The following is a 25,241-nucleotide window of genomic DNA, read 5'->3' as shown; positions in this document are numbered from 1 at the left end:
CAGAAGAATTTGACAAAATTTGAAAGTGATGACTTTGCTTGTAAATACATGAAATAAAGTGGAGTGATAGTTATGTGTTATTTTTAGTACTTGAGTTCCAAACCATGTTGTTTAGCAAAATTAGTAAATGTTAGCAAATTAGCTGAAATAGATGAATATATGAGAACATGTATGCAATAATGATTCTAAGAGTCAACAGCATAAGATATAAAATCTTTGGACTCTCCCAAACCACAGTAATAAGCACTCTGCACAAAACAAACTCCTGAGGTCCTGCCCACCAAATAATATCCCCTCAGTCATCCTCTAACAAAGGGTGCTACTGAAGCACAGGGTAAGCATTTAAGTTCTTACAGTATTAGCTACCCACATCATATGCATGTTCTGCTTTGCCAGATGGCCTGTAATCTGGTCTCCCTTGAAGCTGAAAGCATCAAATTAAAACTCCTAATTGGGAAGTCTTATATTCATAAAGTAATGACCTCAGTCAGTGCTTCTCAAAGCGGGTTACATCATCCAAAAGGATCACAAGAAAGCTCTAAGGCTATTGAAAAACCCAAACTGAATTTGGGGGTGAAAAAAAAAAAGTATAGAAAATACAGAAAATGTGAGATAATAAAACTGAATTATCCTTAAACATGTTGCCACCAAAAGAATCTGAGCAATTGCTCTACATTTGCAGACTGCTCACAGACAACTCTTAACCCTCTGCAAAAGAAAAGAGTAGGATTTTCTCAGGTTTGTGTAAGAGAAGGGAAGGTAAAGGACCAAGACAAATAATTACACAGATGGAGAAAATATTTTGAAAAAAATAGTATGTATATTGATTTATATAATTTTTGAAAAAAACTAATTTTATAGAAATTTAGTAGAATTTTTAGAACTTTGCAAGGTGCAGCCTAATACTGTTTTCTCTAAATTACTGGATATCCACTGCAGTAAGTACCTATCTGACCATTAACGGAAACTCCATCCTTGACATTTTCAGCCTCAATTTTTTACAGAAAATGAGGGAACAACCATGATTAAGACCTTCTGAACTTACAGCCTATTGTACTAACATCTAGCCTGCTCCTCATAGCTCATTGGGCTGGTTTGAGAAATGTAATATGATTGGAGCCTTTGTAGTAAAATTGGTCCAAGTCCTGTGGACAACCTGAAACTTCACAGTTTGATCAAATGTAGCTATGTAGAGAGGCACACAGTAGGAACAGCATCAGAAAAACAAATGAGAAAAAGAACAGATAATAGAGAAGCTGTTAAGAAAAGAATAATTAATTATGGGATGCAAAAGGAGAGAATCAATGGGCTTTCCTTCAAACATTTTGCTGAAATAAATCCAGCCAGAAGGCAGTGAACATGAAACATCGTTAGTCACCTCTCCCTACCAACACATGGGAGCAGATTTCTTCCCAAGGTGCTATGTCTCAAGCTGTTATTTATGAGTCCTGAAATTCTACTTTATCTAACCTGTTTTTCAGGCATCTATTTGGTCTTCCTCCTAGCAGTAGGTACAGTTTTCCTCCCTCATTTGGCTTCTTTATCCAGTAGCAGAGAGAATTAACAAAACTACTTTCAAAAGAGTAAAAGAGTCTTCCTTGTTCTAATGTAGCCACAAAAAGCATACTCAACACATCTGGCTTATTACAAAAGTAATAAATCTCTGAGCAGACACAAAAACTGTTTTCTAGAAAGGCTTTTCTCTGTTAATTTCAAGTGACCTCCACACCAGAGATTTCAATAGCATCCAGTCATTGCATGCACCCTAGTCAGATGAAGTAGAAGTTATAATCTCCATATCTGGCACACCAAACAAATTACCTACTTGTAAGATTCTCAGGCAGTTTATCACCACAAACTGAAAAGTACTCTCACCAAAACACTGGGCAAAGTACAGTGTACAAAACTGAAATAAACCACCTTACAAAATAAGCTTCACTGGAATTGCTACAAAGGAATACATATAGTAATGTAAGAGGAATCAAATGCACTACTGAACAAACAAGGGATGGAAACTACCTTTAAGCAAGTATACCAAAGTCCAAGGCACACTATTTTGTCATCCATCATAATGCATTAACATAACATAGAGAAATCCAGCTAATCACATTTGTCCCAGCCACAGAACGCATGTGTATAGAGGGATATACACAGCTCTTCTCTATTAAATGCAAGCATTACTGTTTGCAGTATATTTACAATTTTCAAGAGAATCCCATGACAATGTCATCAGAGCCCCAACATCTTACATGTATGTGAAACAAAATTTCAACCCATTAATAACTCCTAATATTCAGGAATTCACCTTCAATGCACAGATACAGAATTTAAGACTAAAGAAAGTATTTCAATTCTTCCCCAAAAAAGGCAACAAAGCTACAAGAGGTTTTTAGAACTGATTAAATATTTTGAACATTCATGAAAGAAAAAGAGCACAATTATCAGAGCACTGTTCTGAAAGCACTCTAAAAACACCCAGAAATGCAACGGGCCTCTCAAAATTTTACAGGTTTATTTTCTGTAATTTTGGCCAAAGCAAAAGTTAGGGACAAGTTTAAGCTGATAATAGCATTTAGATTCAGAAGAAAACCTTTTACTTTCTTTACCTTTTGAATTCAGCCAAGGATGCTTGTATTTTTAAAATTTCATGAATGTCTGTATGTAAGATCAGAGGATTCTCATTGCAAAGCAAGGCTATAAGAGCCCAAGTGAGGGTTTTGGGTGGGATTCAGTTCAATATTAGATTTCTATCTGCAGGTGCTCAACAAGCACAGCTGATATCTAATAACCCATTCTAGTTATTAGAGTGGTATTCCAATGCAACCAAAGGAGGTTAAATCATCTCATCTGCAAAGCAGACACCCAACCAGTCAGCTACACCACACTTTACATTACACTGACTGCACAGACTAGAGAGCTGTTGACTGCAAAAGTGGCTTAGACAAGGCAGGGTGGATTCACTTGCCCAGACATTTGAGATGCTATTCAGAAGGCCACTGGACTCTTACTGTCCATGCCATATTTACTGGCCTTACGTCTCTGCTAACTTTCAGCATCTGAAATATCTGTAGGTACCTTCTAATTTTTAAGAAAGTATATAGCACTGCTAGCACAGCTGCAGGTACCTAGAGGCAGGTGTTGATCTCAAATAGAATCTTTGCTATTGTGCTGTTAAAGGCTATTTCTGAGAAAACAGAAAAACATATCAGTATGGAGTCATAAATGCATAAAAAGAAAATAGAAATGCTTTCAGGAATATATTCATTTCAGTAGGTCTAAATGGCATTGTATTTCAAATTATCCTGGTTTTATATGGTTTAGACATAATTACTGTGCAATTAAAAATATACATAGAAACAGATGTAGCCATTTTGTACCAGCAGATTTTCTTGTAAGCCTTTTAAAGCAAATAACATTATACCAAAGGGCAAATTTTCCCCAGCATTTTGATTCTAATCAAGAATTCTGAGTCTAATCAAGACACATTGTCTTTTATAATCAATATGGCAAACCAAAAATTACTTACGGTTTATGTGATCAATGTAGTATACACCGACCTGAGGGTCATATGCAGCTTCCCATCCCCATGGCAATTCATCCCCAACACAATCCGCAAATGACAAGGGCTTTGTTAACCTACAATGAGGAAACAATTCAATGATATAGCTTTTCTCTCTTCCATATGTATGTTTGTTATTCATACTCATTTCTATTATGACAGAAGCTAAAGAAACAGAGCAGGGAAAAAGGAGAGCAAGTTGTTTTCTCCCTCTTAAAGTTTAGGCTCTTGACTGTTTTTCCCCAGTTCCATCTATCTGAATTTATTAACTCCAAGAACATACTATTGCAAACATTTTTCAGTACAGGAACTCAAGTGAGAAATTCACTGCAACATTCTTCACATTTGACAGTTCAAAATTAAACAACAACCAACAGCTTCAAAAAAAAATTATCTATATTCCTATTTGCCCCCAGGAAAACTGGACCCTTCAACCTTGAGTCAGTAAAGAGAGCACAAAATTTCAAGATCACTGTTTCTAATGACCACAGACAGGAAAGTCAGAAGAGAGAATGCAGCCACCTAAGATGCAGTTAGCAGCACTTATCAATCCATGCACTTGAATAAAACAAGCAGCAATGTGCACAGAGTAGACATTTTGCAAGTAACATTTAATGAGCCTTAGATGTTCACATGGTTCTTTTTTAGGAAGACAGACTATTAAAGTTTTTCACTTTAATAATTGGGCATCTATTTGGTAGAAAAACTATATTGATAAAAATAATACATGGGCTCTTTTCCAACTGAAGTTGAGCAAAGCTTTACGTGATCATCTTTTGTCCTTTTTTAAAATAAGAAATTAGTATTGAGTTTCCTGTTGATAAATCCACAGATAATTGCCATCTTTAACATACTGATATATTTAATAGGAGGAACATGAGATTTAAGGTTTTCTTGTCGCCATAGTGACAATAAGATTAAGTACATATCAAGAGTTTTTGAAAAAAATCCGCAGAATAAGATGACGAAGAGCAGTTTGTGGGACACACAAGTAGTGCCCTTTTGCTCACTGCTGACTAAGTTTTATCACCTAAGACTGTTTTTTCATCTCACCATTAAAATTCCATACAAATAAAAAGCTAATTCATACATGCTTTTTTGTATTATTAGTTCCTGACCAAAAGAAACAGGTTTATTGTCACTTTTGTGAGAATAGAAAGAGAAAAGAATAGTACATTTACCTTTCATGAACTGAATTGGATTTTGTGTACAAAACATCAGATAAAAAGTACGTTACAAAAATATTGAATTCTTTATGCATCTGAAACAACAGAAATTTGAGCACAAATTTGATTTAGAAATCATTGCCCCACCATTATCTTTATTATTATAATCATCAAGGCATACGATCTACCAATTCTTTAAGTAGGACAGAATTCCTCCAAACTAGGGTTGCAGAAACCACAAAGAACCAAGCTCTTAAGATTCAAAACGTTTTGAATACTGATTCTTTTTCAATTTATGTTTTTTAAATTGCAAGCATGAATCCACTTCCTCATATTTCTCCAAAGTTTACACCATAATTCTATGAAAGTTACTAACACTTCATTTGAAGTTCTGAAAAAATTTGCAAGATGAATTTGCTTATTTATTGCCACTTATAAACTCCTATGTAAAACAACTAAACACACTGAAAACTCTTAGAAAAATACAGGTGAAATTACCAACGTGGAATTACATTTGGATCACTAGGATACAAAAACATGGATTATAAGCAGCACAAGTAGGCTGTCAACTCATCAGTAATTTCCAGGGACAGAAGAAGTCTGTAGGAAGCCAAGCCTACCTGTTGTATCCTCTCACAGCGCTGACCTGCGTTTTGAAGTCCAGACACTGGCACAGCTCTGACTGGGGCTGCTCCAAGGACTGCCCAGAAATCCCAGCTCTGACCTGCCTCCCTGCTCCTCCTCTGGGCAGCAGAAGTGGTGCTGCCATGGCCAGGACCCAGCTGTGCAGCTCAGCAGGCCGACAGCTGGCCACAGGCTGCAGCTGCCCAGCACTGCCACACCAAACACACCTGCCCAAATGCTGCCTACTTAGAATTAGCAGCATCACTTCCAAGATTACTGTTTTGTTGTAAACAGCAATTGCTAGAGAGAAAGGGATGGCTTTTAGGAAAGCAGGAGAAGCCTTTTAAATCCAGGATAAACACTAGTACAGTTTCAGGCAGGCAGCATGCAGCAGACTGAACACAAGGCATCCATGTCAAAGAGTTCCCAGGCCACTACTGCTCAGAGGAAGCATCAATCATGTAAAAGCAACAGTGCTTTGGTGAGTCTGGTCAGTCATGCATGCAAGACGTGCCAACTACAAGGGCGCACCTTCCTGTGAAGAAAGTCCTGTTTCATGAACATCTACACTTGTAATCAAATTTGTGACATCTTAAACCGAATAAAAATAAAAGTTCTGTGTCATCCTTAGCCTTAACATTGTAATATTAACTCTCAATTTATGTAGTTCAAGTAGAAAAAGTATTTGAAATGCCATGTCTAAAATGCCATAAAGCAACATAAGAATCATAACATGAACTCATAAACTCATATAAACACAGCCAGGTGGTCTCTAATAAAAACTCAATACTTCTACCAAAGTTACACACCAGAGAGAGCACTGGTCATAATGTGATTTTTAGATCACCTCTACAGGAAGGATATAAGCTCAGTACTATCCTGACTTTTCATCTGCACTCTACACTTCTTACTGTAAACAGCACATTCTCTAGGTTAGACTGCAGTCAACTCTGGTCATGCAAATGTTCTGTCCAGGTGTTATCACCTGTCTGAAACCAGACACCATGGGAAAGAATAACAGCCATTCTCTCACCCCAGACACTCCATAAATTAAAGAGACACTAAAAAACTGTGGAAAAGTACTTGAGTGACCCACACTGAACCTTAAAGAAAATGAGAAGAAGAGGGAGACAGAGGTCCAAAAACACAGCCAGTACTGGACAAATTGTTTTATGAATCCTGTTCTGCTGGACCCTGCTTGGATATCTCATCCATAAGACCTGAACTATATCAGGACTGTTTCAGAGTAGATTTTTAAAATACAAGAAGGTTTGTACATAGTAAGATCATAATTACTTAAGAGGGTAACATTCCCATGACTCCTTTTTTTTGTTCCAGAGTCTTTTAATAGTACAAAATTTTTGAGCCTAATGCATCATTTACACTTAAATGGCAATCAGTACAAGGTAATACCTGATTGCTTATGGCCCTCAGAACTGCCTCAACATAACCACTATTTACTTTCAAAATATGTATGACAAATGGATGAGATTAACACAACATGAAGCAAGAGAAAATCTGCAAGACAAAAGTGGAAAGCAGAGAGTTACAAAATGTAATTGGACAGAAAATAATATCTAGGAACAAGGACCGAAGAAGTCCTGTCTGTGTGAAGATCATTATCTGTGACATAGCCACCTATGATAGATGAACTGTCATTACATTCATTAACAATGAACCAAGAAAATGAAGTTTATTGCACCATAATAGAGGATTAAGTGCTGCGTCTCTTGGGCACTGGTATTTTCAGGTAGTTCATAATACTGTTTCAGTTTGTAGCCATATATTTCCGTGTTCTTTAAAGAATGCCAATACTCTAAAAAGGGTGACTTTAAAGACGACATTTAGTATCCAATGAAGTTCAATTAGTTAACAAAAGCCTTGGATTTTTTTAATGTGTATCATTAAGCTCAAGTATTCCCACCTAGAGGCACCTCTTTTTTAACCTTAGTCAACAAGAGGCAGGTGTGGATAACAAGTGGCTATTTTAAGGAAAATCAGGAAGTATTCTGTAATTCCATTATGTAAACAATGTATTATTATGTCAATCACTTCACAGATGCTCTGGGAGACTGAGGAGACAAATACAGTTTACAAATGGAAAAGTCGTTATTATCGTATCAAATCCATATTTTTCTTTAAAGTTTTCAAAATACAGTTAGCTGACTAGGCTCCTAAAATGTAAATTCTGCAATGACATATATGTTATCAATAACAGTTGTTTTTGCATCGACAGCCATACCTGTAGGAATAAGCCTGTATATGCATCTACAGTTAATAATGAATCACAGAACCACAGCAGATTCTGAGTTGGAAGGAACCCAACAAGGATCATGGATCCAGTTTTTAAGCGAATGGCCTACATGCAGATGGAACCCACAACCCTTGGTGTTACCAGCGCCATGCCCTAAAAAAATAAGGCTGAAGATATTGTAAAATAGAACCTAGATATTTTAAAATAGTAACTACAGACTGATTGATTGTCAGTGCAGAAATACTGTTTCATTTGAACAACTTTCTTGTTTAATGTAAACCACGTTTTGAGGTCCCCAGATCACAGAAATACATAGAAGACAAGCTTCTTTCCAAGATCAGGGTCCACAAAAGATGAGAAATTACATATACCAGCAAAACTATCTTTCTGTCAAGATACAGACAGCCCGTGATATTTCACACTTCTGTGATCTGAGAGTATCAAGAGGCACATTCTTAAAAAAGGGTATGCACACGTATATGTATACCCACAGAGAAGCACATATACACACTACTTTGAACACACTGTCTATGCAAGACAAATGCTGCATTCTGCTGATTGCCTTCTCTGACTCCTTTTTTCTCCAAAATCCATTCAGGATTAAATAAACTGTAACACTGAACCATAAGTTATCCATGTTATGATTAGGACTCTATCAATAGAAAGCTCTGGACTTTGGTCTTCAAACTCTCTCATACTCAGCTGACAGCAGCATCACCAATCTCATTAGCATACTTCCTAAACCCCATTTCATCCACACTCCAAAGGACTGTGTGAGTACAGCCATTGATACGATTTGCATATATAGAACAATTTGCATCAAATTGCATCAGTGATTTACTGTGATTTATAACATGTGTGGGGGAGAAAGGTTACAGTAGGCAGATGTCAGAAAAGGGGGGGGGTGAATGTGGGGAAAGAGACACAGAGACCAAAAATAACCCTGCGCCACAAAAACCTGAAATTACTTTTCCTCAGTTAGAAAGGAAGAACATACTGGTTTGTAAGAGGTACACAAATACCTGAGAATTATGAACAGGTTCACCTTCATGTCTTTCAAAATTACTTCCAAGAATACCTCCTTTGCTGTGTGGTACTTGACCTACAGTCAAGATTTGTAGTTTGGAACTCAATTATAGCTACAGTCAATGCTCAACTTCTATAGCAACTTCAATATGCATTTGAGAACTTTCTCCAAACACCCAAAATGAACTCGTGCTTTGCTGAGTAGCAAGATCTTGTGTGGCACTTATATGAAATGTACAGATTAATTTCCACATCCATTCATTTCTCATATATAATGATGTATATTACACATTAATTATTTTCTCTTACAATGCAGTACTTGCTAGCATTTTCTCTAGACAAAAATTTTTCTGAAAACTATACTACTTCTCCAAACTCTAGCAAATAAGAAGACAAAACATAAGTTGCTATTCAGACGTGCAGGAGTGAGCAGCTATTAAAATGTCAGAGAAGAAATCTGGTGATGGAAGAACTACATGCACATTTATCTGCAATCCATACACCATTACAGAAGGGTGTACAGATGGTTTACCCACAACACATCAGTAACAAGAAGTTTACTTCAAGCACTTTCAGTTAACAGTTACACAGAATAGTAACAAAATCAGCATCAACTAATTTTTTATTTTGCAAACTGATGACTGGAAGTATTTAATTCTTATTTTGATCCAAATATTGAGACAAGCAAATGTAAAAATTTAAATCAACTCATCAATGAAAGGACTTTATAAACAGAAAAAGAAAAATGTTCTAAATCCTTCACCAAACCTCCTAAAATTAGTGCTCCAGTTGGATCTCAAAATCAATTCAGTTCTTACCCAACTTTCGAATGCTATAGGCATTTTTACTTTGAAGGGTGTATAAACATGTATTCTAATCCCATACTAAATATCCTTACAAATATGGATTTTACTCACTTTAGGCACTCAAGATGAATTTCTTACATAAAACTCAGGGGTGCAATTAATCTCATTAACTTCAATAAGTCAGTTACCTAACGTAAATTACTCCTTCAGGTTCCCTACAGAAGCAGATTCAGCAAATTTATTGCAAACCTGAAGGCTCCCCTCTTTCCCTAATAAGTACAGGATTCTGAATGCAAGAATCCTTAGCATGTGCAGGGGTAACTAAATTTAAGTGGGATGAATTCTACAGCAGGCAGCAGAGTGTACACACAGAATGGCAAAAGACCCAACTGTTGCTCCATGTTGCAGGTCAGAGTTAAAGACAGGCATTGCTGCTCCCTATGGCTGAGATCACTAACAGCACAAAAATTATACTGCACAGGGAATACAATTTTCTCTTCTACAAATTACAGTGGCTGAAGCTGTAACAAAATGCATTTACTCTGTATTAGTTATTTTCATGTTATTTTCCTAACTTTAAAAAGTTTACCAGCCTGTTTACCTGTAGAAAGGGGTGGAATTGGCCCACATAACACCCTCTTACCATATTCTTTGTTCATTCAATTCTGTAAATTATGAACTAGCAAATCCCACACAAAATCTCTCTCTTGAGAAAGCTCATTCATGAGTCTGTTGGCAGGATTTCTGCTGCTAAACACCATGTTCTTAACATAGTAGTGCCTCCCATTCATATATCAGGCCAAGACATTATGTACAAACTTGGAATTGTTTAGGTACACTCTCTTTTAATAAGGGTATTATTAAGATATACTGCCACTTTATTACAGGTATTATTTTGAAAGAGTAATTAAGTGGACATCAGTACCACAGCAGAACAGCTCAAACAAGTATGGTCAGAATCCCTGCTTGAAATAGTGGTGTAAAATAAACAAATGTGGTAGGGTCATGCATGTTTACCTTGTTCACAGGATGTGTGCAACCAAATGTCAACAAATGTTTATGCTCAAAGGACAGCAAACATGCATGTTACCTTTCCTATGCTAAAACAGAATTACTAATAGCTCAAACTAAATGTAACCCATTCACTAATGGTGAAACATCCCCAATAACATTAAATTAAGCTTCTTAATAGCATTAAATGTATGCCTATAGCCACTAGCATGTGCACCACTAACGTTTTTGCTTCATATTACACACACATGCACACAACAGCATAGGTTAATAGTCAAATGATTGCAGCCACACTCCTGGCTAGCATGGATACATAGCAGTCAATAGTACTGCACTTTCACATTTTTGTACCACTGGATACCCAAAAACTAATTGCAGAGACCTAACTCACAGCAGAGTTATACACTTTCAGGAGACAAAGATTTATTAGCTCCAGCGCAAGTATTTCCTGGATACGTTTAATGAATTTTCACTTGTTTTCCAGATTTCAGATGATTTTGCTCCTGGTAATACAAAGATAAGTAAAACACTCACATTTAGATAAGAATGGAAACTCGAAATTAGCACTGACTCTAGTTTTCAAAAAAGCATACCAGTATACACCATTTTTGATAGCTTGCAATTTCCATCCTGTGGTTCTTTAAAGTCATTGAATACTTATGACAGACATGAGGCTATAAAGAAATATATTTCTTGGTTTTGCAGCTTCCTTAGTAAAGAAAAACCTACAGAGATGGAGAATTACACTAAGAGACATACATAATTGCTCTGCCTCACAGCAACACAGAATGGAGGGACATTATTTGGGTATGCACTACCGGGATAACAGGTGCTTGAAACTATTTAACAAGCTCAAAAACTTTATTTCCAGTACTGAACTCATACTGACAGTGGGTTACTAAAACTCCCATTTACAAGTGAGCTGTAGATTCAGGTAGATAGGACTAGACCACATTAAATGATGTTTCAGAGAATATCCAAGACTTTGAAAAACTCACTTTCCATTAAAAGACTCTCATCTAGCTAGCCAGCAATCCAGGTAAACACAATATTATGTTCAGAAAGCACACAAAGATCAAATAGAATAGAAAATCTAAGCTTTGTCTGTCCTCATACGATTTGGGGTTTTTTAAAAACTTTTTAGAGTACTGAATAAGTGGTTTCTTCTCTGTAATTTAGGCAAAGTACTCAAGGTGTTTTTGAAACGCCTTGCTGAAAAGTGCTGAACTGTGTCTCAGTTTCCAGTCAGCCTTCCAGAGAGACAGCTGCACTACTACTGCCATGTGAAGTGGCAACATCAGCCCATCATCAGTTCTGATTGCTGCCTTCCTGCAGACCAACTCAGAGTCTCCTACACTGCAGCACAGCACAAACGGTTCAACACATTTAGCAAGTCCTGCTTAGAAATAACAAGTTGGCACCTCACCAGTGATGGGGTTTGGGGACAAGCACTAACTACAGTAGCAAATTCTACTCCATCCCTCAAATGTTTTCCAGTTCTTCTTGATTTAGTTAAACATTAAATTGCCAGGGAAAGTATGAAAACAAACCAGCAAACCTTACTACAACATCATTAGAACAGAAAATCTTAACTTCACTATATTTATGTATAACTTACTGAACTTGTACAATATAGAAAAACCCAGAAATCTTGGCAAAAGGTCTTAGTTTCCAATATCTATTACAAACATAACCATTTTAAGCTAATACAGCCATGAATTTTTACTATAAAAATTGTATTGTATGTAGAGAGCAACAAGTTATTTGAAACAAAAATATACTTAAAAGTGCAGTGTTTGAGTCTGCTTATTTTAACAGCAGCACAAGTATTCAAAAGTAAAACCCAATTGCAAAAATAGCTGAATAACAAAATCCCTACAGAATGAATGCTATCCCTTTAGAGAAATAAAGGACATACATTCAAAGTACAAGAAAGCAGGTTTTGATTCGATAATTGGGAATGAAACTAGAACAATTTTAAAAAAAATCTTACATGGCAGAACACATACAGGAAAAACACCTTCCTATTCATTTAGCAGTTTTGCAAGTGTAATGTAAAAATATCAGAAATTTGGTGCTTGCAATATATTAACAAAAATTAATGCCCTTTTTATTTATTTATTTCAAAAGACTTGTTCTCAATGCTCAAAAGTTCTACACATCTCCAAACTCCCTAAGCTTATGCAACACAGAAAAGCTAAGGATGAAAATCTTCAGGTCATCCAAAGATCTCGCCGGCTTCCTCCACCGGAAAAAAAAAAACCAAAACACTCAAAATGGGCAACTGACGTCCTTCTCATATGCACACCCAAAAGGAAGCAAGCAAAGAACACACAAGTTACACTTTCAGTCCAGCAGGCAGCAGACAGGGAGGTGAGTGCAGAGGGAGTGTGCTGCCTCCCAGCTCGCCATGAGATGCTATGTGCATGTTAATGACTGCCATAAAAATGTGCTAGCAGCAAGGAAGCCGAGCAGAACTGCCTCCTCCCAGTTACAAAGCGGTGGCATTAGCTCAATGTCAGCTCACTCTGTCCCCTCACAGGTGCTTCTGTGAAAAGGCACATGAACTGAATAGCTGAGACCCAGAAGGGGAAGAAAGCATTTGGGAAGGAAGGGACCCACACCCACTGGTTGCAGGACCAGGTCAAACTGCCTGCTGGCTTGGTTTTTTGTTTCCTTTTCCTTTTGATGATGATAAACTGTTTTGGCTTTCCACTTAACAATTGCCATCAGTGAAGAAAAAACCCCACGCTGAACACAGCTATACATTTTGCCACATCACTTCATCATTGAAGGTACTAAAAGAAAGTGAAAAGGAGAACCAATATTTTCCAGCTCAACATACTAGCTATTTGTTTTTGTAGGGCAAAACCCCCAACCAAATCAATGTTTGTAATTCATTTATCTGTTTAACACTGCCAAGTTCAATGCAAAGATGACATTTTGAAAGGCTGGGGGGAAGGGGGCCACCGAGAAGTGGAAATGGGTAATGCCGTGGATGTTTTCTCCAGCGTTTTTCTTTGACGCAGCAGTTGGTCCTGCACTGGCATGTAAGCACTATAATATTAGACACCTGGAATGTGAGGAATGTCTGATAACCATACCCTAGCACAGGGATAATTCCACAGCCATAAACCAATGATACGACCTTTGCGCCTTCCCCTGGAAAGCTCAAATGCAGTGATATTATGAAAAGGCTATTATGTGTAGTGTTGCTATAAGGTTATTTATATATACATGACTGCTGGTAGAAGGAAAACGTTGTCATCAATTAACAGCACTGTTAAGAAACTTAGCTGCAAGTGTTAATTTAATTCCATAAACACCATGCTATTCTTCCAGTAGTTTTAAGTCTTCCCAATGCTACAATCTCTGCATGCAAACTTGACTTCAAAATGTTTTCCTTTACTTATCTTGTACCACTCTGCTCTTCATTTTATATATTTAATAGCAAATACTCTCCTACATTAGGAAGATGTACTTTTAGGAATACTCAAGGTAAATAAAGGGGAAAAAAAGCACCAAACCAAAAACAAACAAACCACTACAAATCCAGTCAAGCATTGGCTTGTGAAATTCAAAAAGTGGCACAAACTCTGCAGTAATTTCCACATGCAAACAGGAGCAACATCTGTACCCAACAGCTTACTGTTTGATAGAAGTATGATACAACAAGCTACAGGCAGAAAATGTCTACAGACTGGAATATTTTATTAGGAATTAATCAAAACAGATACAATTATTATAAAGGATTAAAACATTCTGTTAATTTCAATGATTTATCAGCTTGGCTGTCAGGTATAAGGTATCAAAAGCAGGCTTTATAGCATATTGTTAGGGTTAAATTTAGGGCATTTCTGTATTACGATAATTAAATATGAGAAAGATAAATGGATTTCAAAGAAAAAACACATTCAAAAACCAGAAAATTATCAAATGTAACATCAACATAAAAAGATCTTCCCAATCTCTAACTTTTCCCCTTCCTCCTTTCTGTAATTTCATACACGCTCTAGTCCAAACCACCCGAACTACTCAACTCATCAGCTACAGAAAATGATTTTGAAAATTTTGTTCTGTAAACTCCACTTCTCCTGCAAACAAACACTTGCATTGTAAGGAACCTTTGAATTTACAGAGATTATATTTAAAGGCTCTCCTTGCCTAACTCTGCTCCCACTGAAGTCAGCAGGAGTGTTACCAATTTCAGTAGCAGGAAACTTAAATCTGTGACAAGCACTTTCAAAAAGTACTATGCATCTGAACATCTTAGATAACCTCACAAACATTCGACTCCAGCTCTGTGAAGCACTTCAGCCAAGTATACCAATCATTTCAGAAACAGGGAAGAGGGAACTTGAGTTAAATGTCCAGTGTCTCTGCAATTTGGTTACAGACATAAAAACTGCACCCAACAGGAGATAGCTGCCCACTATAACTGTTATTCTCAATACTGAGTTCTTCATGTCTTGATTCCAGCTTCTCTTCCAATCACCTGTAACAATTTTCAGTGCATACTTAATTAAACATTTTGTGTTTTGTAATACAATGCAGCTCCTGTTGCAAAAAGACTGAGCTAGATCAGAGCTCTAATGGCACACAATCACTTGGCGAATCTCTGGTCTCTGGTAAACTGTTTCCAGATGCTGCAGGAGAAATCTTTAAAGATGTTTTAACAATTTTTTACATGGAGAATTAATAAACACAGCACTAATTTTATAAAACTGCAAGCAGCATAATACTGAAGAGAAAAAGGACAATATATTTGTATTTTAATGTAAGTAAGAAATCATTAGGAAGTCTGCCAACCCTTGGTGCAAATGGTTCAGAAAGATCCCTCAAATAATTTCAGCTGTTTTCACAGATGAGAGACTCCAGAAAATTCCTTCTTGAGAGCAGAGTGATGGAAGTCAGGGGCCAGCATATATTAGTAAAAATGCACAAAACTGAACTAACGAGTAAGAGCTGTAGCAAATGTTTGCTTCATACAAGCTAACGTTGAACTTCAAAGTGCAAGATAAATGAAGTGTCACAGTACTCTAAGATTACAGTACTGTAAAATTATTATTATAAGAAGATTTCAGATATATATTCTGACCTATAATGTAATCCACCCCACTAATAACTTTAATATGAAAGATTCTAGTTTTTTAATGCATTTATTAAACTGCCTTTCTTTGTATATTCCAAGATATCCAGAAAATAGTGTTATATTAAACAAAATCAATGTGGAGTTCCTTCAGCATCTCTACTGTTTTTACATTTCTTTATTCACAGTATTAATTTACTTCAAGTTTTAGATCAAATTTATTCCCAGCAGCAGCAAGGTTTGAGGAATGGGAAATGTGTAACAATTATCCAACAGGAAACGCCTAAGTTTGCTGCGACTTCCTTCCCACACACCCACTCCCAGAAACTGCCTGAAAAAAACCACCCCAAAACCTGCAATGGAGACCGCAAATTTTCTAGCAGTTCCTAGGAGGAATACAGCACATACACAGTTTATTGACACATGGCCTTCTATTGGAAGGAAGAAAAATAAATCAGCTTCTGCTTGTCATATCAAACTGACTAAACCCCTTTCAGGTCAGCTATCCTTTCTGGTTCCCTTTCCCTGAGCCCTTATAAGCCTTTTCTCTACCCCCAGCATATAACTGCTTGTCACACAGCCCTCTTTACCAAGTGTGGTTGGCACAAAATTGTTCAGAGCAGGGAAAATACTTCCAAGGCAGTAATTTGCAAAGATTGCTGAGGAATTCTCAGAGACACTTTAAAAGGGAACTTGAAGCTTCCAGATGAGCTAATGCTCTACTTACTAGACTTGAATAGGGCTGCCTACCTTTCCCAAACATAAAAATGCACTCCCTTCAGGTTTATTAGCAGTTTATTTGCATCACCGACTTAAAAAGAGTATTCCAAACCAGGTTAAAAAACAACTTCAGAGAATATTGTACATATTAAAACCTCGTGCCTACTTGCAGTTGCTAATAGCCCAGAGTAAATTACCATTTCTTCAAATAAGCATACAAGCATCAAAACAATATTCAAAATACACTTATGAGTAGGTAACAGCCATGTTTTATGAGTCCTTTCAAGGTAAAAGCATATGTGAGAAGGGGAAAGATGAAAATACCACAGTGAGGCTATTCTGCACATTTCCAAATTCAATTGTTTAAGATAACACTTAGAACTCAAAATTAAAAAAGGAAGTAGGTTTTTCACAAAAATCTCTGAGGAGATTTTGTACCACTGTATGGGACTAAAAAAAAAAATCAATAATTTTTGCCAACACCACTGAAGAAGTCATTCAACTCATGGACGGCTCTTTGAATCAGCTCAACATTTAGCAGAAGCCAAAATGCCAAACAGCTTACTTGCAAGTTATGAGGAAACTAACATAAAACATACGAGAAAACGTCACCAGACACTTTATATAAAACTGTGGCGTGATTACCTGCATTCAGCTCTGATAGCCCTTGTATTCTGCACAACTACAACCTGTTGAATGTAAAACTACAGACCAAGATACAGAGTAAAGTGGGCAATGCCAATCAATGTATAGAATGTAACATAATTGAACAGGTTAATATCATCCTGCTGCTTACCGAGAGGAAATACCAAACACATGAAAGGAACAGGCAGCATTTACTCTGCTTCTCATGACACAAGAAACACATGAAGAAAGGACAGAAGAGCAGGCTCAAAACAAAGTTCTGCACTATGCACAATCATAGTTGGACCTCACTGCCACTGCATTTTGTTGAGGTCAAAATCCTAATTGCTTTCATAAACAGATCTGACAAAATTGACAAAGAACAGATTCACAGTGACAGTAAATAGGATATTCCAAATACAGCCATTTTCCTAATCGATTTCCTAATCTAAATTCACTCATCTTCTAGTGCATGCAGAAGGATGAATTAAATCTGCCACTTCTTTGTTTTCCAAGGCTGTTATAACTATAAATTTGAATTCCAAAAGACAAACACTGTCAGATACAGTACCTTATCTTAAAATAAATTTTTAAAAAATTATTCTGGCCACATAGAATCTGGTGACCTTTACATTAAGGATTAAAAAGACAACCAACCAACCAACCAAAACAGGTGATACTTTTCCAGACAGCTACTGAAATAGCAGTGTTATTCTTTGGCAACAGAGAGGAACACACAATACACAAAACCTAAGAGTTAATATACAAAGATGAAAGTCAAGAGAATGTTTCCAAGGAGGAAAAAATAAAAGAAAAAGAAGAAAAGTACTCTGGTCTAGTGCATGTACTTCAAACTGGACCTTATTAGAAAGTATTCTTAAAACTGTCTTACTACAGACAACATTGTAAGCATTGCAACTCAGAAGCAAAAATATCCTTGAAGTCCTTTAGTGCATTCTTATTTAATAACCATTTATTTATTGAACATTTTTATAATGAATCACTGGAGTCTTGCCTAACTTTTTTTTTTTTTTTGCTTGTGTTGAATTATAGTCACAAAGGGTTTTTTTTTAGAAGTATGTCTTCAAGTTGACATTTCTTAGACTTACATTAATCCTATTTCTGACAAATAATATATGGTCTAAATTGAATTTTACTAACAACGGAAAGCTAACTTAGTCAAAAGACTACCAAGTTTGAGTTCCACCTTGAGTTGTAAGAAAGAAGTCACAGCTAGTCTCCACTTTTGATTAAAAATGTGGTCCCAATTCTCTTCATCTCTTCTAGTTTTGTAACAGCAGCCTACAAATCAGGTTTGACTTCCTTCAGACTAGTGGTCAACAGGTTGTATTCTACCTGGAAGCCAATAAAAAGAGGACTATTGGAAGGATCTGTCCTGTTTAACATCTGTATTGATGAAAAGGCATCAGACTTGCACATGACACCATGCTGGGTGGGAACAATCAACACAGTCAAGAAGTGAACATCACCCAGGTGGACTTAGGCCATAGGAATGGCCCAACAGGAACCTTAGAGATTCAGCACCAACAAAGGCAAAGTCCTGCATCCAGGAAGCAAATGCCCCTTACAGCAATAGAGGTAGGGACTGACCAGCTGTGGAGCAGCTCTGGGGTGCTGGTGGGCAGTGTACTGTCAGTGAACCAGTGCCCTGGATGCAGAGAAGGCCAACAGCCTCCTCTATCAACAAGAGTGTGGCCAGTAGATCAAGGAAAGTGATTACCTCCTCTATTCTGGACTCATTAGACTGCATCTCAAATACTGCACCCACTTCTGATCTTCTGTGGCAAGAAAAACATCAACAAACCTAACTGGTGCATGTCCAGAAGAAAGCCACCAGGCTGAAGCACCCAAGCACCAAGCTGAAGTGAAGAGAGTGAGGGAACTGAGGGGTGTTCAGCCTGGAGAAGAGGCAGCTTCAGAGGGATGCAGGAGCAGCCTGCCCCTACCTACAAGGAAATTTTAGAGGTGACTGTCAGGCTCTTTGCAGGGGTTGGCATGGTGGAAGGGTGAGAGAAAACAGACATAAGTTGAAACAAATTTAGGTTGAATATAATGAAAAAGAATTCACCATGGGGATAGGCATGTGCTGGGACAAACTGAGGGAGTTGTACCAGAGTAACTCTGATCTCACAGCTGATCATGTTTTTTGCATAAAATTTTTAAATCTTTGCTATTGCCACACTTCCAAACCATATGCACACACATAAATAGATGTGTATTCACTCCTGCCTTGCCTTTGTTTCTTGAACCTTAAAACTTCATCATTGTGTAGCCTGAGTAGAAAAAAAAAAATTTTTGCCCTATCCCTATACCACACCAAATACTGTGGTTCCCTAACAATTTAAGTTGATCTAAACTGGCTGTCACAGTTCTGCTTTTCCTCCATGCTATATATTCCTGCTGGTTCTCTGGCACTCATATGATTGCACAGTAAGTCAATTAAAAGACATGAACTAGGAGGAGAAATTGCATTTTAATTTTTTTTTAACCAGTTTAGCTGCTTAACCGGTTCACTACCACTACAAATGCCAATGCAAGAAAAAGGGTGGAACCATTTGCAGTCTGAATTCAGATTGATGTGAATTGGTTGTGAAACAACACAGTTCTTAACAGACACTGAAACCCCTGTTCTTGATGGAGATCACAGGCCATGCTCCAACACAGAGGATTCTGCCTCCTCCTCCTTATGATTTAGCTATTAAAACAAGAGAGATAGGTCTAAGCAAGAAAAATTGGAGAGGTGCTTACCTGCTTTGTAAAGTTTTTATGTGGTGAAAGTTAGGAGGCTGATTTTGTTAGGCTGAGGGGTTTTTTGACTAACAACTAATCTTAACTGGTTGCTATTGAATTATGAAATGCAAATGCTTGGGCAATTAGGAAAATTTCTATTTATTCTAATACCTTGATCTACTGGCTACTTGAATTTCAAATTAGAATAATGTAAATCATTTAACTGCCCAATCCTGAGAAGGATACACAGCTTCACAGAAGAAGCCTAGGAAATTTCTACACCAAAGTCAAAGGCAGCCTTGCCTTCAACAAGGCTAGAAGCAAGGTTTGAATGTAATTACCACTTTAGTTACCTTTCGTCATGTTTGCCAAAACAAAATTGAAAAAAATATTTTATCCTTCTCTGAGCGCCTTTACATTAGCCATTATGACTTTTTTTAGTCCAAACTAGTTCCTTAATAAGGTGTTCATAACGAGAGAGTTTAAAAACAATTGCTAATGACACAGAAAACTACAATGCTGTCTCAAATACTGAGCAGAGGCACTTTGATAGAAAAACAACACCTAAGCATAAACAATTGATTAAACGGTAATCTCCCACACTGTACATATCCTTTGTACTGTAAGAGGCAAGCTGCCATATAAGCAATGCTTCAATAAATTCAGCTGACTAGGAAGCTGTAATTTCACAGACTTCTGGAATTTCTTAGACACAGTATTTTTAAATGAATACTTCATAAAAATCACTTTCAGTATTTTGTTAGATGTAAAGTTTTTATATAGTTTGAGTAATGAAAAACCTCAGCATTAGCTCATACAGTGAAAATATAGTCACTCCTTGCCAAGATAACCATTACATCTCCATTTGCCATTTTTTATTCTTTTAAACTGAATAGAGAAGATTGCTCTTAAGAGATAGTCCAGACACAAATCTCTACTATCCAATTACTTATGTACTCTCTTTCAATTTATCAATGGAAGGCTCTCACTACCTCTCATAAATCAATCTACATCAGTTGCTTTTGTGAAAAATCTTTAACATAAATATTAATGCTTTGAGCTACTATTTTTTCTGCAATTCTACATAATATCCTTAGGTTCCTTTAGGAAATTACTTCATGTATCATTCAAGCTTTTAAAATAAAATGTATCTACTTGGAGGCTAGGCTTCTGATTCTCATCCTATAAACATCAGTCATCTAAAACAATTTCCAGAAGTACTGGAAAGTTTAAAATTAGGCACACTGTAGTTAAATAGGAGTCAAACTTCTAATCTGTTGAAAATAACATTGGGTGTCTGCATGCATTTCAATGCTCTACAATATGCTATGTAAAGAAAACAAATACTAGGAAAATTAACATTCAGTCAGAATGTATATGAGCATGGAGTCTGACCTAACAAGAGGACAGATTTCCAAGCTCGTGACAGTCCATGCAATTCTTTTTTAGCTTATCTGCAGGCAGTCAGCATGGCTAAAGTTCTAATTTAGAAAGTATGTGGAAAGGTTAGGGAAGAAAAGGAGGATTGTGATTTTTCACAGTCCAGCAAAAATCCATTTTCTGAGTTTTAGACTCCAGGGATTCCCTAGTAAATTTAAGAGAAGAAGCTGGAATTTCCTGATCTGGCAGATATAACCTAGGGTGGGGAAGTATAACTCTCAAAAGAGTTTTCAAAGATGGGCTTGGAATTTTGCTAGACAGAAGAATGATTGATTTAAACCAGCCATAAAAAGAGAGCTCTGAAAAGGTAGAAGGTAATAGGAATCATCAGCATGGCACGCTTGCCTAATGAAAACCCCATTCTTTTACATTTAGTTCAAAATATTTTTAGCACACTTATGAGTTGATCAACTCATGCTTTGAGTTGTCAGTATAACAAGCATCTCTTTCTGTGCCATACTATGAAAAACCAAATTTTTATAGGTACAAACAATATGGAAGGAAGGTAGGGTTTTGCAATAAAATAAAGCATTTGCATTCCTTCTTAAACGTGATGTGCATAGCTCTTCAATTACTTTTTCAGTACATGGTAATTTCATTCTCTCCCAACCTAACTTATGTGTTCCATTAGTTTTTTTCCCCTGAAGAAATAAAGGGAAAACTCTGCTCTTTACTAGCAGTCCAGGTAAAAGAGTCCAAGTCCTGTCTTTTGCTGGCTTCACTGCTTCATGCCAAAGACACAAAAAATATTTCATTTTGCCCATCATATTTTCTCTCCTTAACCATACCGCTTTCTCTATATTAAAGTAATTTTAGTTCTATCATTTGTATTTGCAATAAACAGATTGTAACAAGGTCTCTGGTTTGGTTTACATAAAATTACATAAATAGCAACCAGAACTAGAGACCTCTACCAAACAGTACCAGAGCAGTCTCCAGATACCAGCAGAGAAACACTATTGATCATTCCTTAACATTACAATATTTCAGTAATTATTAGCATTTCTGCACCTACACATACAAGATATTCTGTCTAGAAGTGATTGCTGCTTTCAAGAATCCAATCACACCAGCAGACACCTTTTATTTGGAATCCTAATACATACAAAGAAAGCCCACCCAAACACCACCACATGTAACTTCTGATAATAACACCATATTCTTGGACAAAAAACCAAAGAAGAAATGCATGGCCTTGTGCAACAGAGACAAATAGTGTTTGCAGAGTAACTAGCAGTGTTATCTCCTTGTTTTTCCATGCCTGGATTATTCTTCCTGTTGTCCCTCCAAAGCCAGCGGCTGGGAGATACACAAGGAAGCAGCAGTGCTTGGTGACCCTCGCTGGCAGCCAAAGAATTAGTCTGGTTGATGGAGCATGGCAATCCACTGTGCCAGCTGAAAAAAGCAGGCTATGGCATTTTTTGATTCTTTCACTGGGCTTTGGGAAGACAAAATCTCTTCCTTTCACAAACCTGACTAGGAAGCTTAATTGTTGTCCAAAGGGCCTTTACTGTACTGACATTTGTTATGCTTAAGCTATAACCAAAGTCCTTTACAAATGGCCCAAATACGTCTGAATGGCTGTAACTGAGAGTGTGCTGCAGAATGTGTAACTGCAGGGACAGTAGTGACACAAGCAAGAAGAATCATGTGGCACGATGCTCCTGTGATACCCACACTAGGCAGTAAGACTGCCAAGTCTGTCTGCCAGAAGAGCAAAGTGGGGCCGAGTATTTTTTGCAGGGCATGATTTGCAGTCCCTAGGTTCAGAATGAGGTAGAGAGGGGTCAGAGAAATCCCTCAGCTGAGGTTAGGGGAGATGTTTTTAGTCTGCAAACTCCCCACTAAGACAATACAAGGACTTAAACACCCCAACCCTGACCTTTATGTCTTTGTTTCCTTCTGGTTTGCTGTTGAGGCCCAAAAAGCAGAACTAACAAGAACTCTACCATGCAAATCACACTCCTTCTGCCAGTCACTAACAACAATCCTGTTTGTGTTGTTAAGCTACCAACAAGCTAAAATGTATTGTGGATTTCAGATCATTGAAAAATGTTGCATTCTCCTGCTGCCATCACCCTTACCTACCTTTTATTTATTCCATACTATTCCCAGAGATGAAGTGATACATTCAAACAGGCTTAAGACTCACTCTTTTCATCACATTCCTAGCTTCTGCTTATTTACTCAAGCTATTTTCTAAATGTAAAGACAAAAGATCAAATACTAGGAACAGTGAGCATTCAGCTGAAGCTGGGAACAGCAGCTGATAAAAATCAGAGAGGAACTTACACAGATCATAGACAGTCCTTGATTGGTTAAATGTTTCTAGTGACAGGCAGACATCTCAATGCTATTTAGGGGACAATTATTACATTCCACAGGAATTTCTACAGCATTGTTTCTTTTTATTTATTTGTCTGCTTCTCACCCCCGAAGTTTTTCAAGATGATCCATTTTCAAAACTGAAAACTGGATTTTCATGTTGCCTTGGGTTACGGCAGCTCACGAAACAGAACTGGGATGCTCAGGTACCTCTTTTCCATCTCATTCATTCAGGGAACATGGCTTTTCAATAGCACCAAGCCATTCCAAGTCAGGAAAGGGACTGGAATCTCACTTTCTCACATTCCTGACCACTGCACTGGCTAACTTGCAATAAAACATTCCCAGTTATTACACTCCCAAAAGAACCTTTGACACAAATTTGTCATCAAAACAGAAGAATGGAATGTTTCATATAGACTTATCAACACTGTAACTTCTGCAAAAAAAAGGGAAAATGTTTATTTAAATATTTTTACCGACTTCAACTATAAGTTTGTCTTCAGATGGTCCTTTTTTTCCCCCTTTTGTTCTGCCTGGCTTTTAGTGACAGTTTAATGAAATGTCCACATAACACACTACTGACTTATTGGTATTTTCCATAACCTATTAAAGCAGTTTTGCTTTTGTACACCACTGTTATGGATGTCACTTGGAGCTATCCCTATGACAAATTTATCTTTTATAAATTAAACAGTTTCCAGTCCATCAGCAGATATTAGTATAATAAGTATTCATTACATAATTTATGAATTCCATAGAAACAATGATGCAAAATAAGCAGCAACTGTCATTTGCTGAAGAAGCATTTCTGTACATCTTGGCGTGACATATTTTTTAAAAAACAAAAAATAAATTAAAGATGGAATTACTATTCTTGCTAAAATTGCAAGAATTTAAGAAACAAAACAAACCATGGAGTACAAAGAAGATTAGAAAATGCTAGGATCATCAAGAACCCCATGTAATTTAAAGGCAACTTCAAGATAGCCCTCAATCAAACCAAATATGTAGCCAGCAGGCCAATTCTTTCAAGTATTCATCCACAGGTAGTAATTTAAAAAACAGTCACAGTGGTGAATAAAAGCTGTTATGATCTATGAAGTACAGCAAGGTGCCATTCAGGAGAGTTGTTTTCAATCATCCATCTCTCAAAGTGCCTTCTGGAACAAACTTTAAAATGCTGTCCCTTCTAAAGTTACACTTGAAGGAACAGGAAAATAAACTGTAACAAGATGTTTCTAGTGCCTGTAGATTTACCAGTAACTTTAATATTACACTGCAAATAATGTAGCCCACATGAAGGTATCCTTAATAAACCTATCATTAGATGTAATACATATTTTCCTCACCAAATTGCAAAATTCCGATTATTATAAGCACATTGTAACTCCAGGGTGTTGCAGATCTATATTGATATCAAACAGAGTAGAGTTAGTCTTTAAAGTGACCAAAAAATTTAATTTCTGTATTTTTGCTTGTAGAATTGATAGCTAGAGCAAATTGAAGCTTTAAATCTTTTTAGACATTACTGAAGTGAACAGTGGTTGAGTTACTCTCATTATGCTGCTATACAGCACATAAAACCTCCAACAGCCCCCATAATTCCCATTCCAATACAGCACATTTTGGTCTCCTTGTCCTACAGCTACTTGATAATCTAATTTTTCCTTTAAAGGCACAGGTGTCTGGGATTAAGACTTCATGTTGGGTAGGGTAATAAGTACTTTGCTTGCATTTAAACAGATTACATCAAGACTTTACTTTGCCAAAACTAGTGTCTTTTTCCAAAATATGATGTCTTCTTAATTTCATGATCTAACACTGATGAAGCCACATTTACCCA

The 25,241-nt window shown here is 36.9% G+C and overlaps 1 protein-coding gene across 2 annotated transcripts in view; it reads right to left on the bottom strand.

Moving 5' to 3' along the window:
- WWC2 (WW and C2 domain containing 2) overlaps window positions 1-25,241 on the bottom strand; it is a 95,432-nt gene that overhangs the window by 56,907 nt on the left and 13,284 nt on the right. For both annotated transcript variants that reach the window (XM_085058737.1, XM_085058738.1), the window contains exon 2: window positions 3,527-3,636. In XM_085058737.1, coding sequence (XP_084914863.1) covers window positions 3,527-3,636 — 110 coding nt within the window. The remainder of the gene's footprint in view (window positions 1-3,526; window positions 3,637-25,241) is intronic.

The sequence above is a fragment of the Lichenostomus cassidix genome, chromosome 4 (genome assembly GCF_008360975.1).
Source record: "Lichenostomus cassidix isolate B80296 chromosome 4, HeHo_3.0, whole genome shotgun sequence".
Taxonomy (NCBI): Eukaryota; Metazoa; Chordata; class Aves; order Passeriformes; family Meliphagidae; genus Lichenostomus; species Lichenostomus cassidix.
The sequence above is the reverse complement of the archived record's forward strand: the minus strand, read 5'-3'. Positions and strand labels throughout refer to the sequence as shown.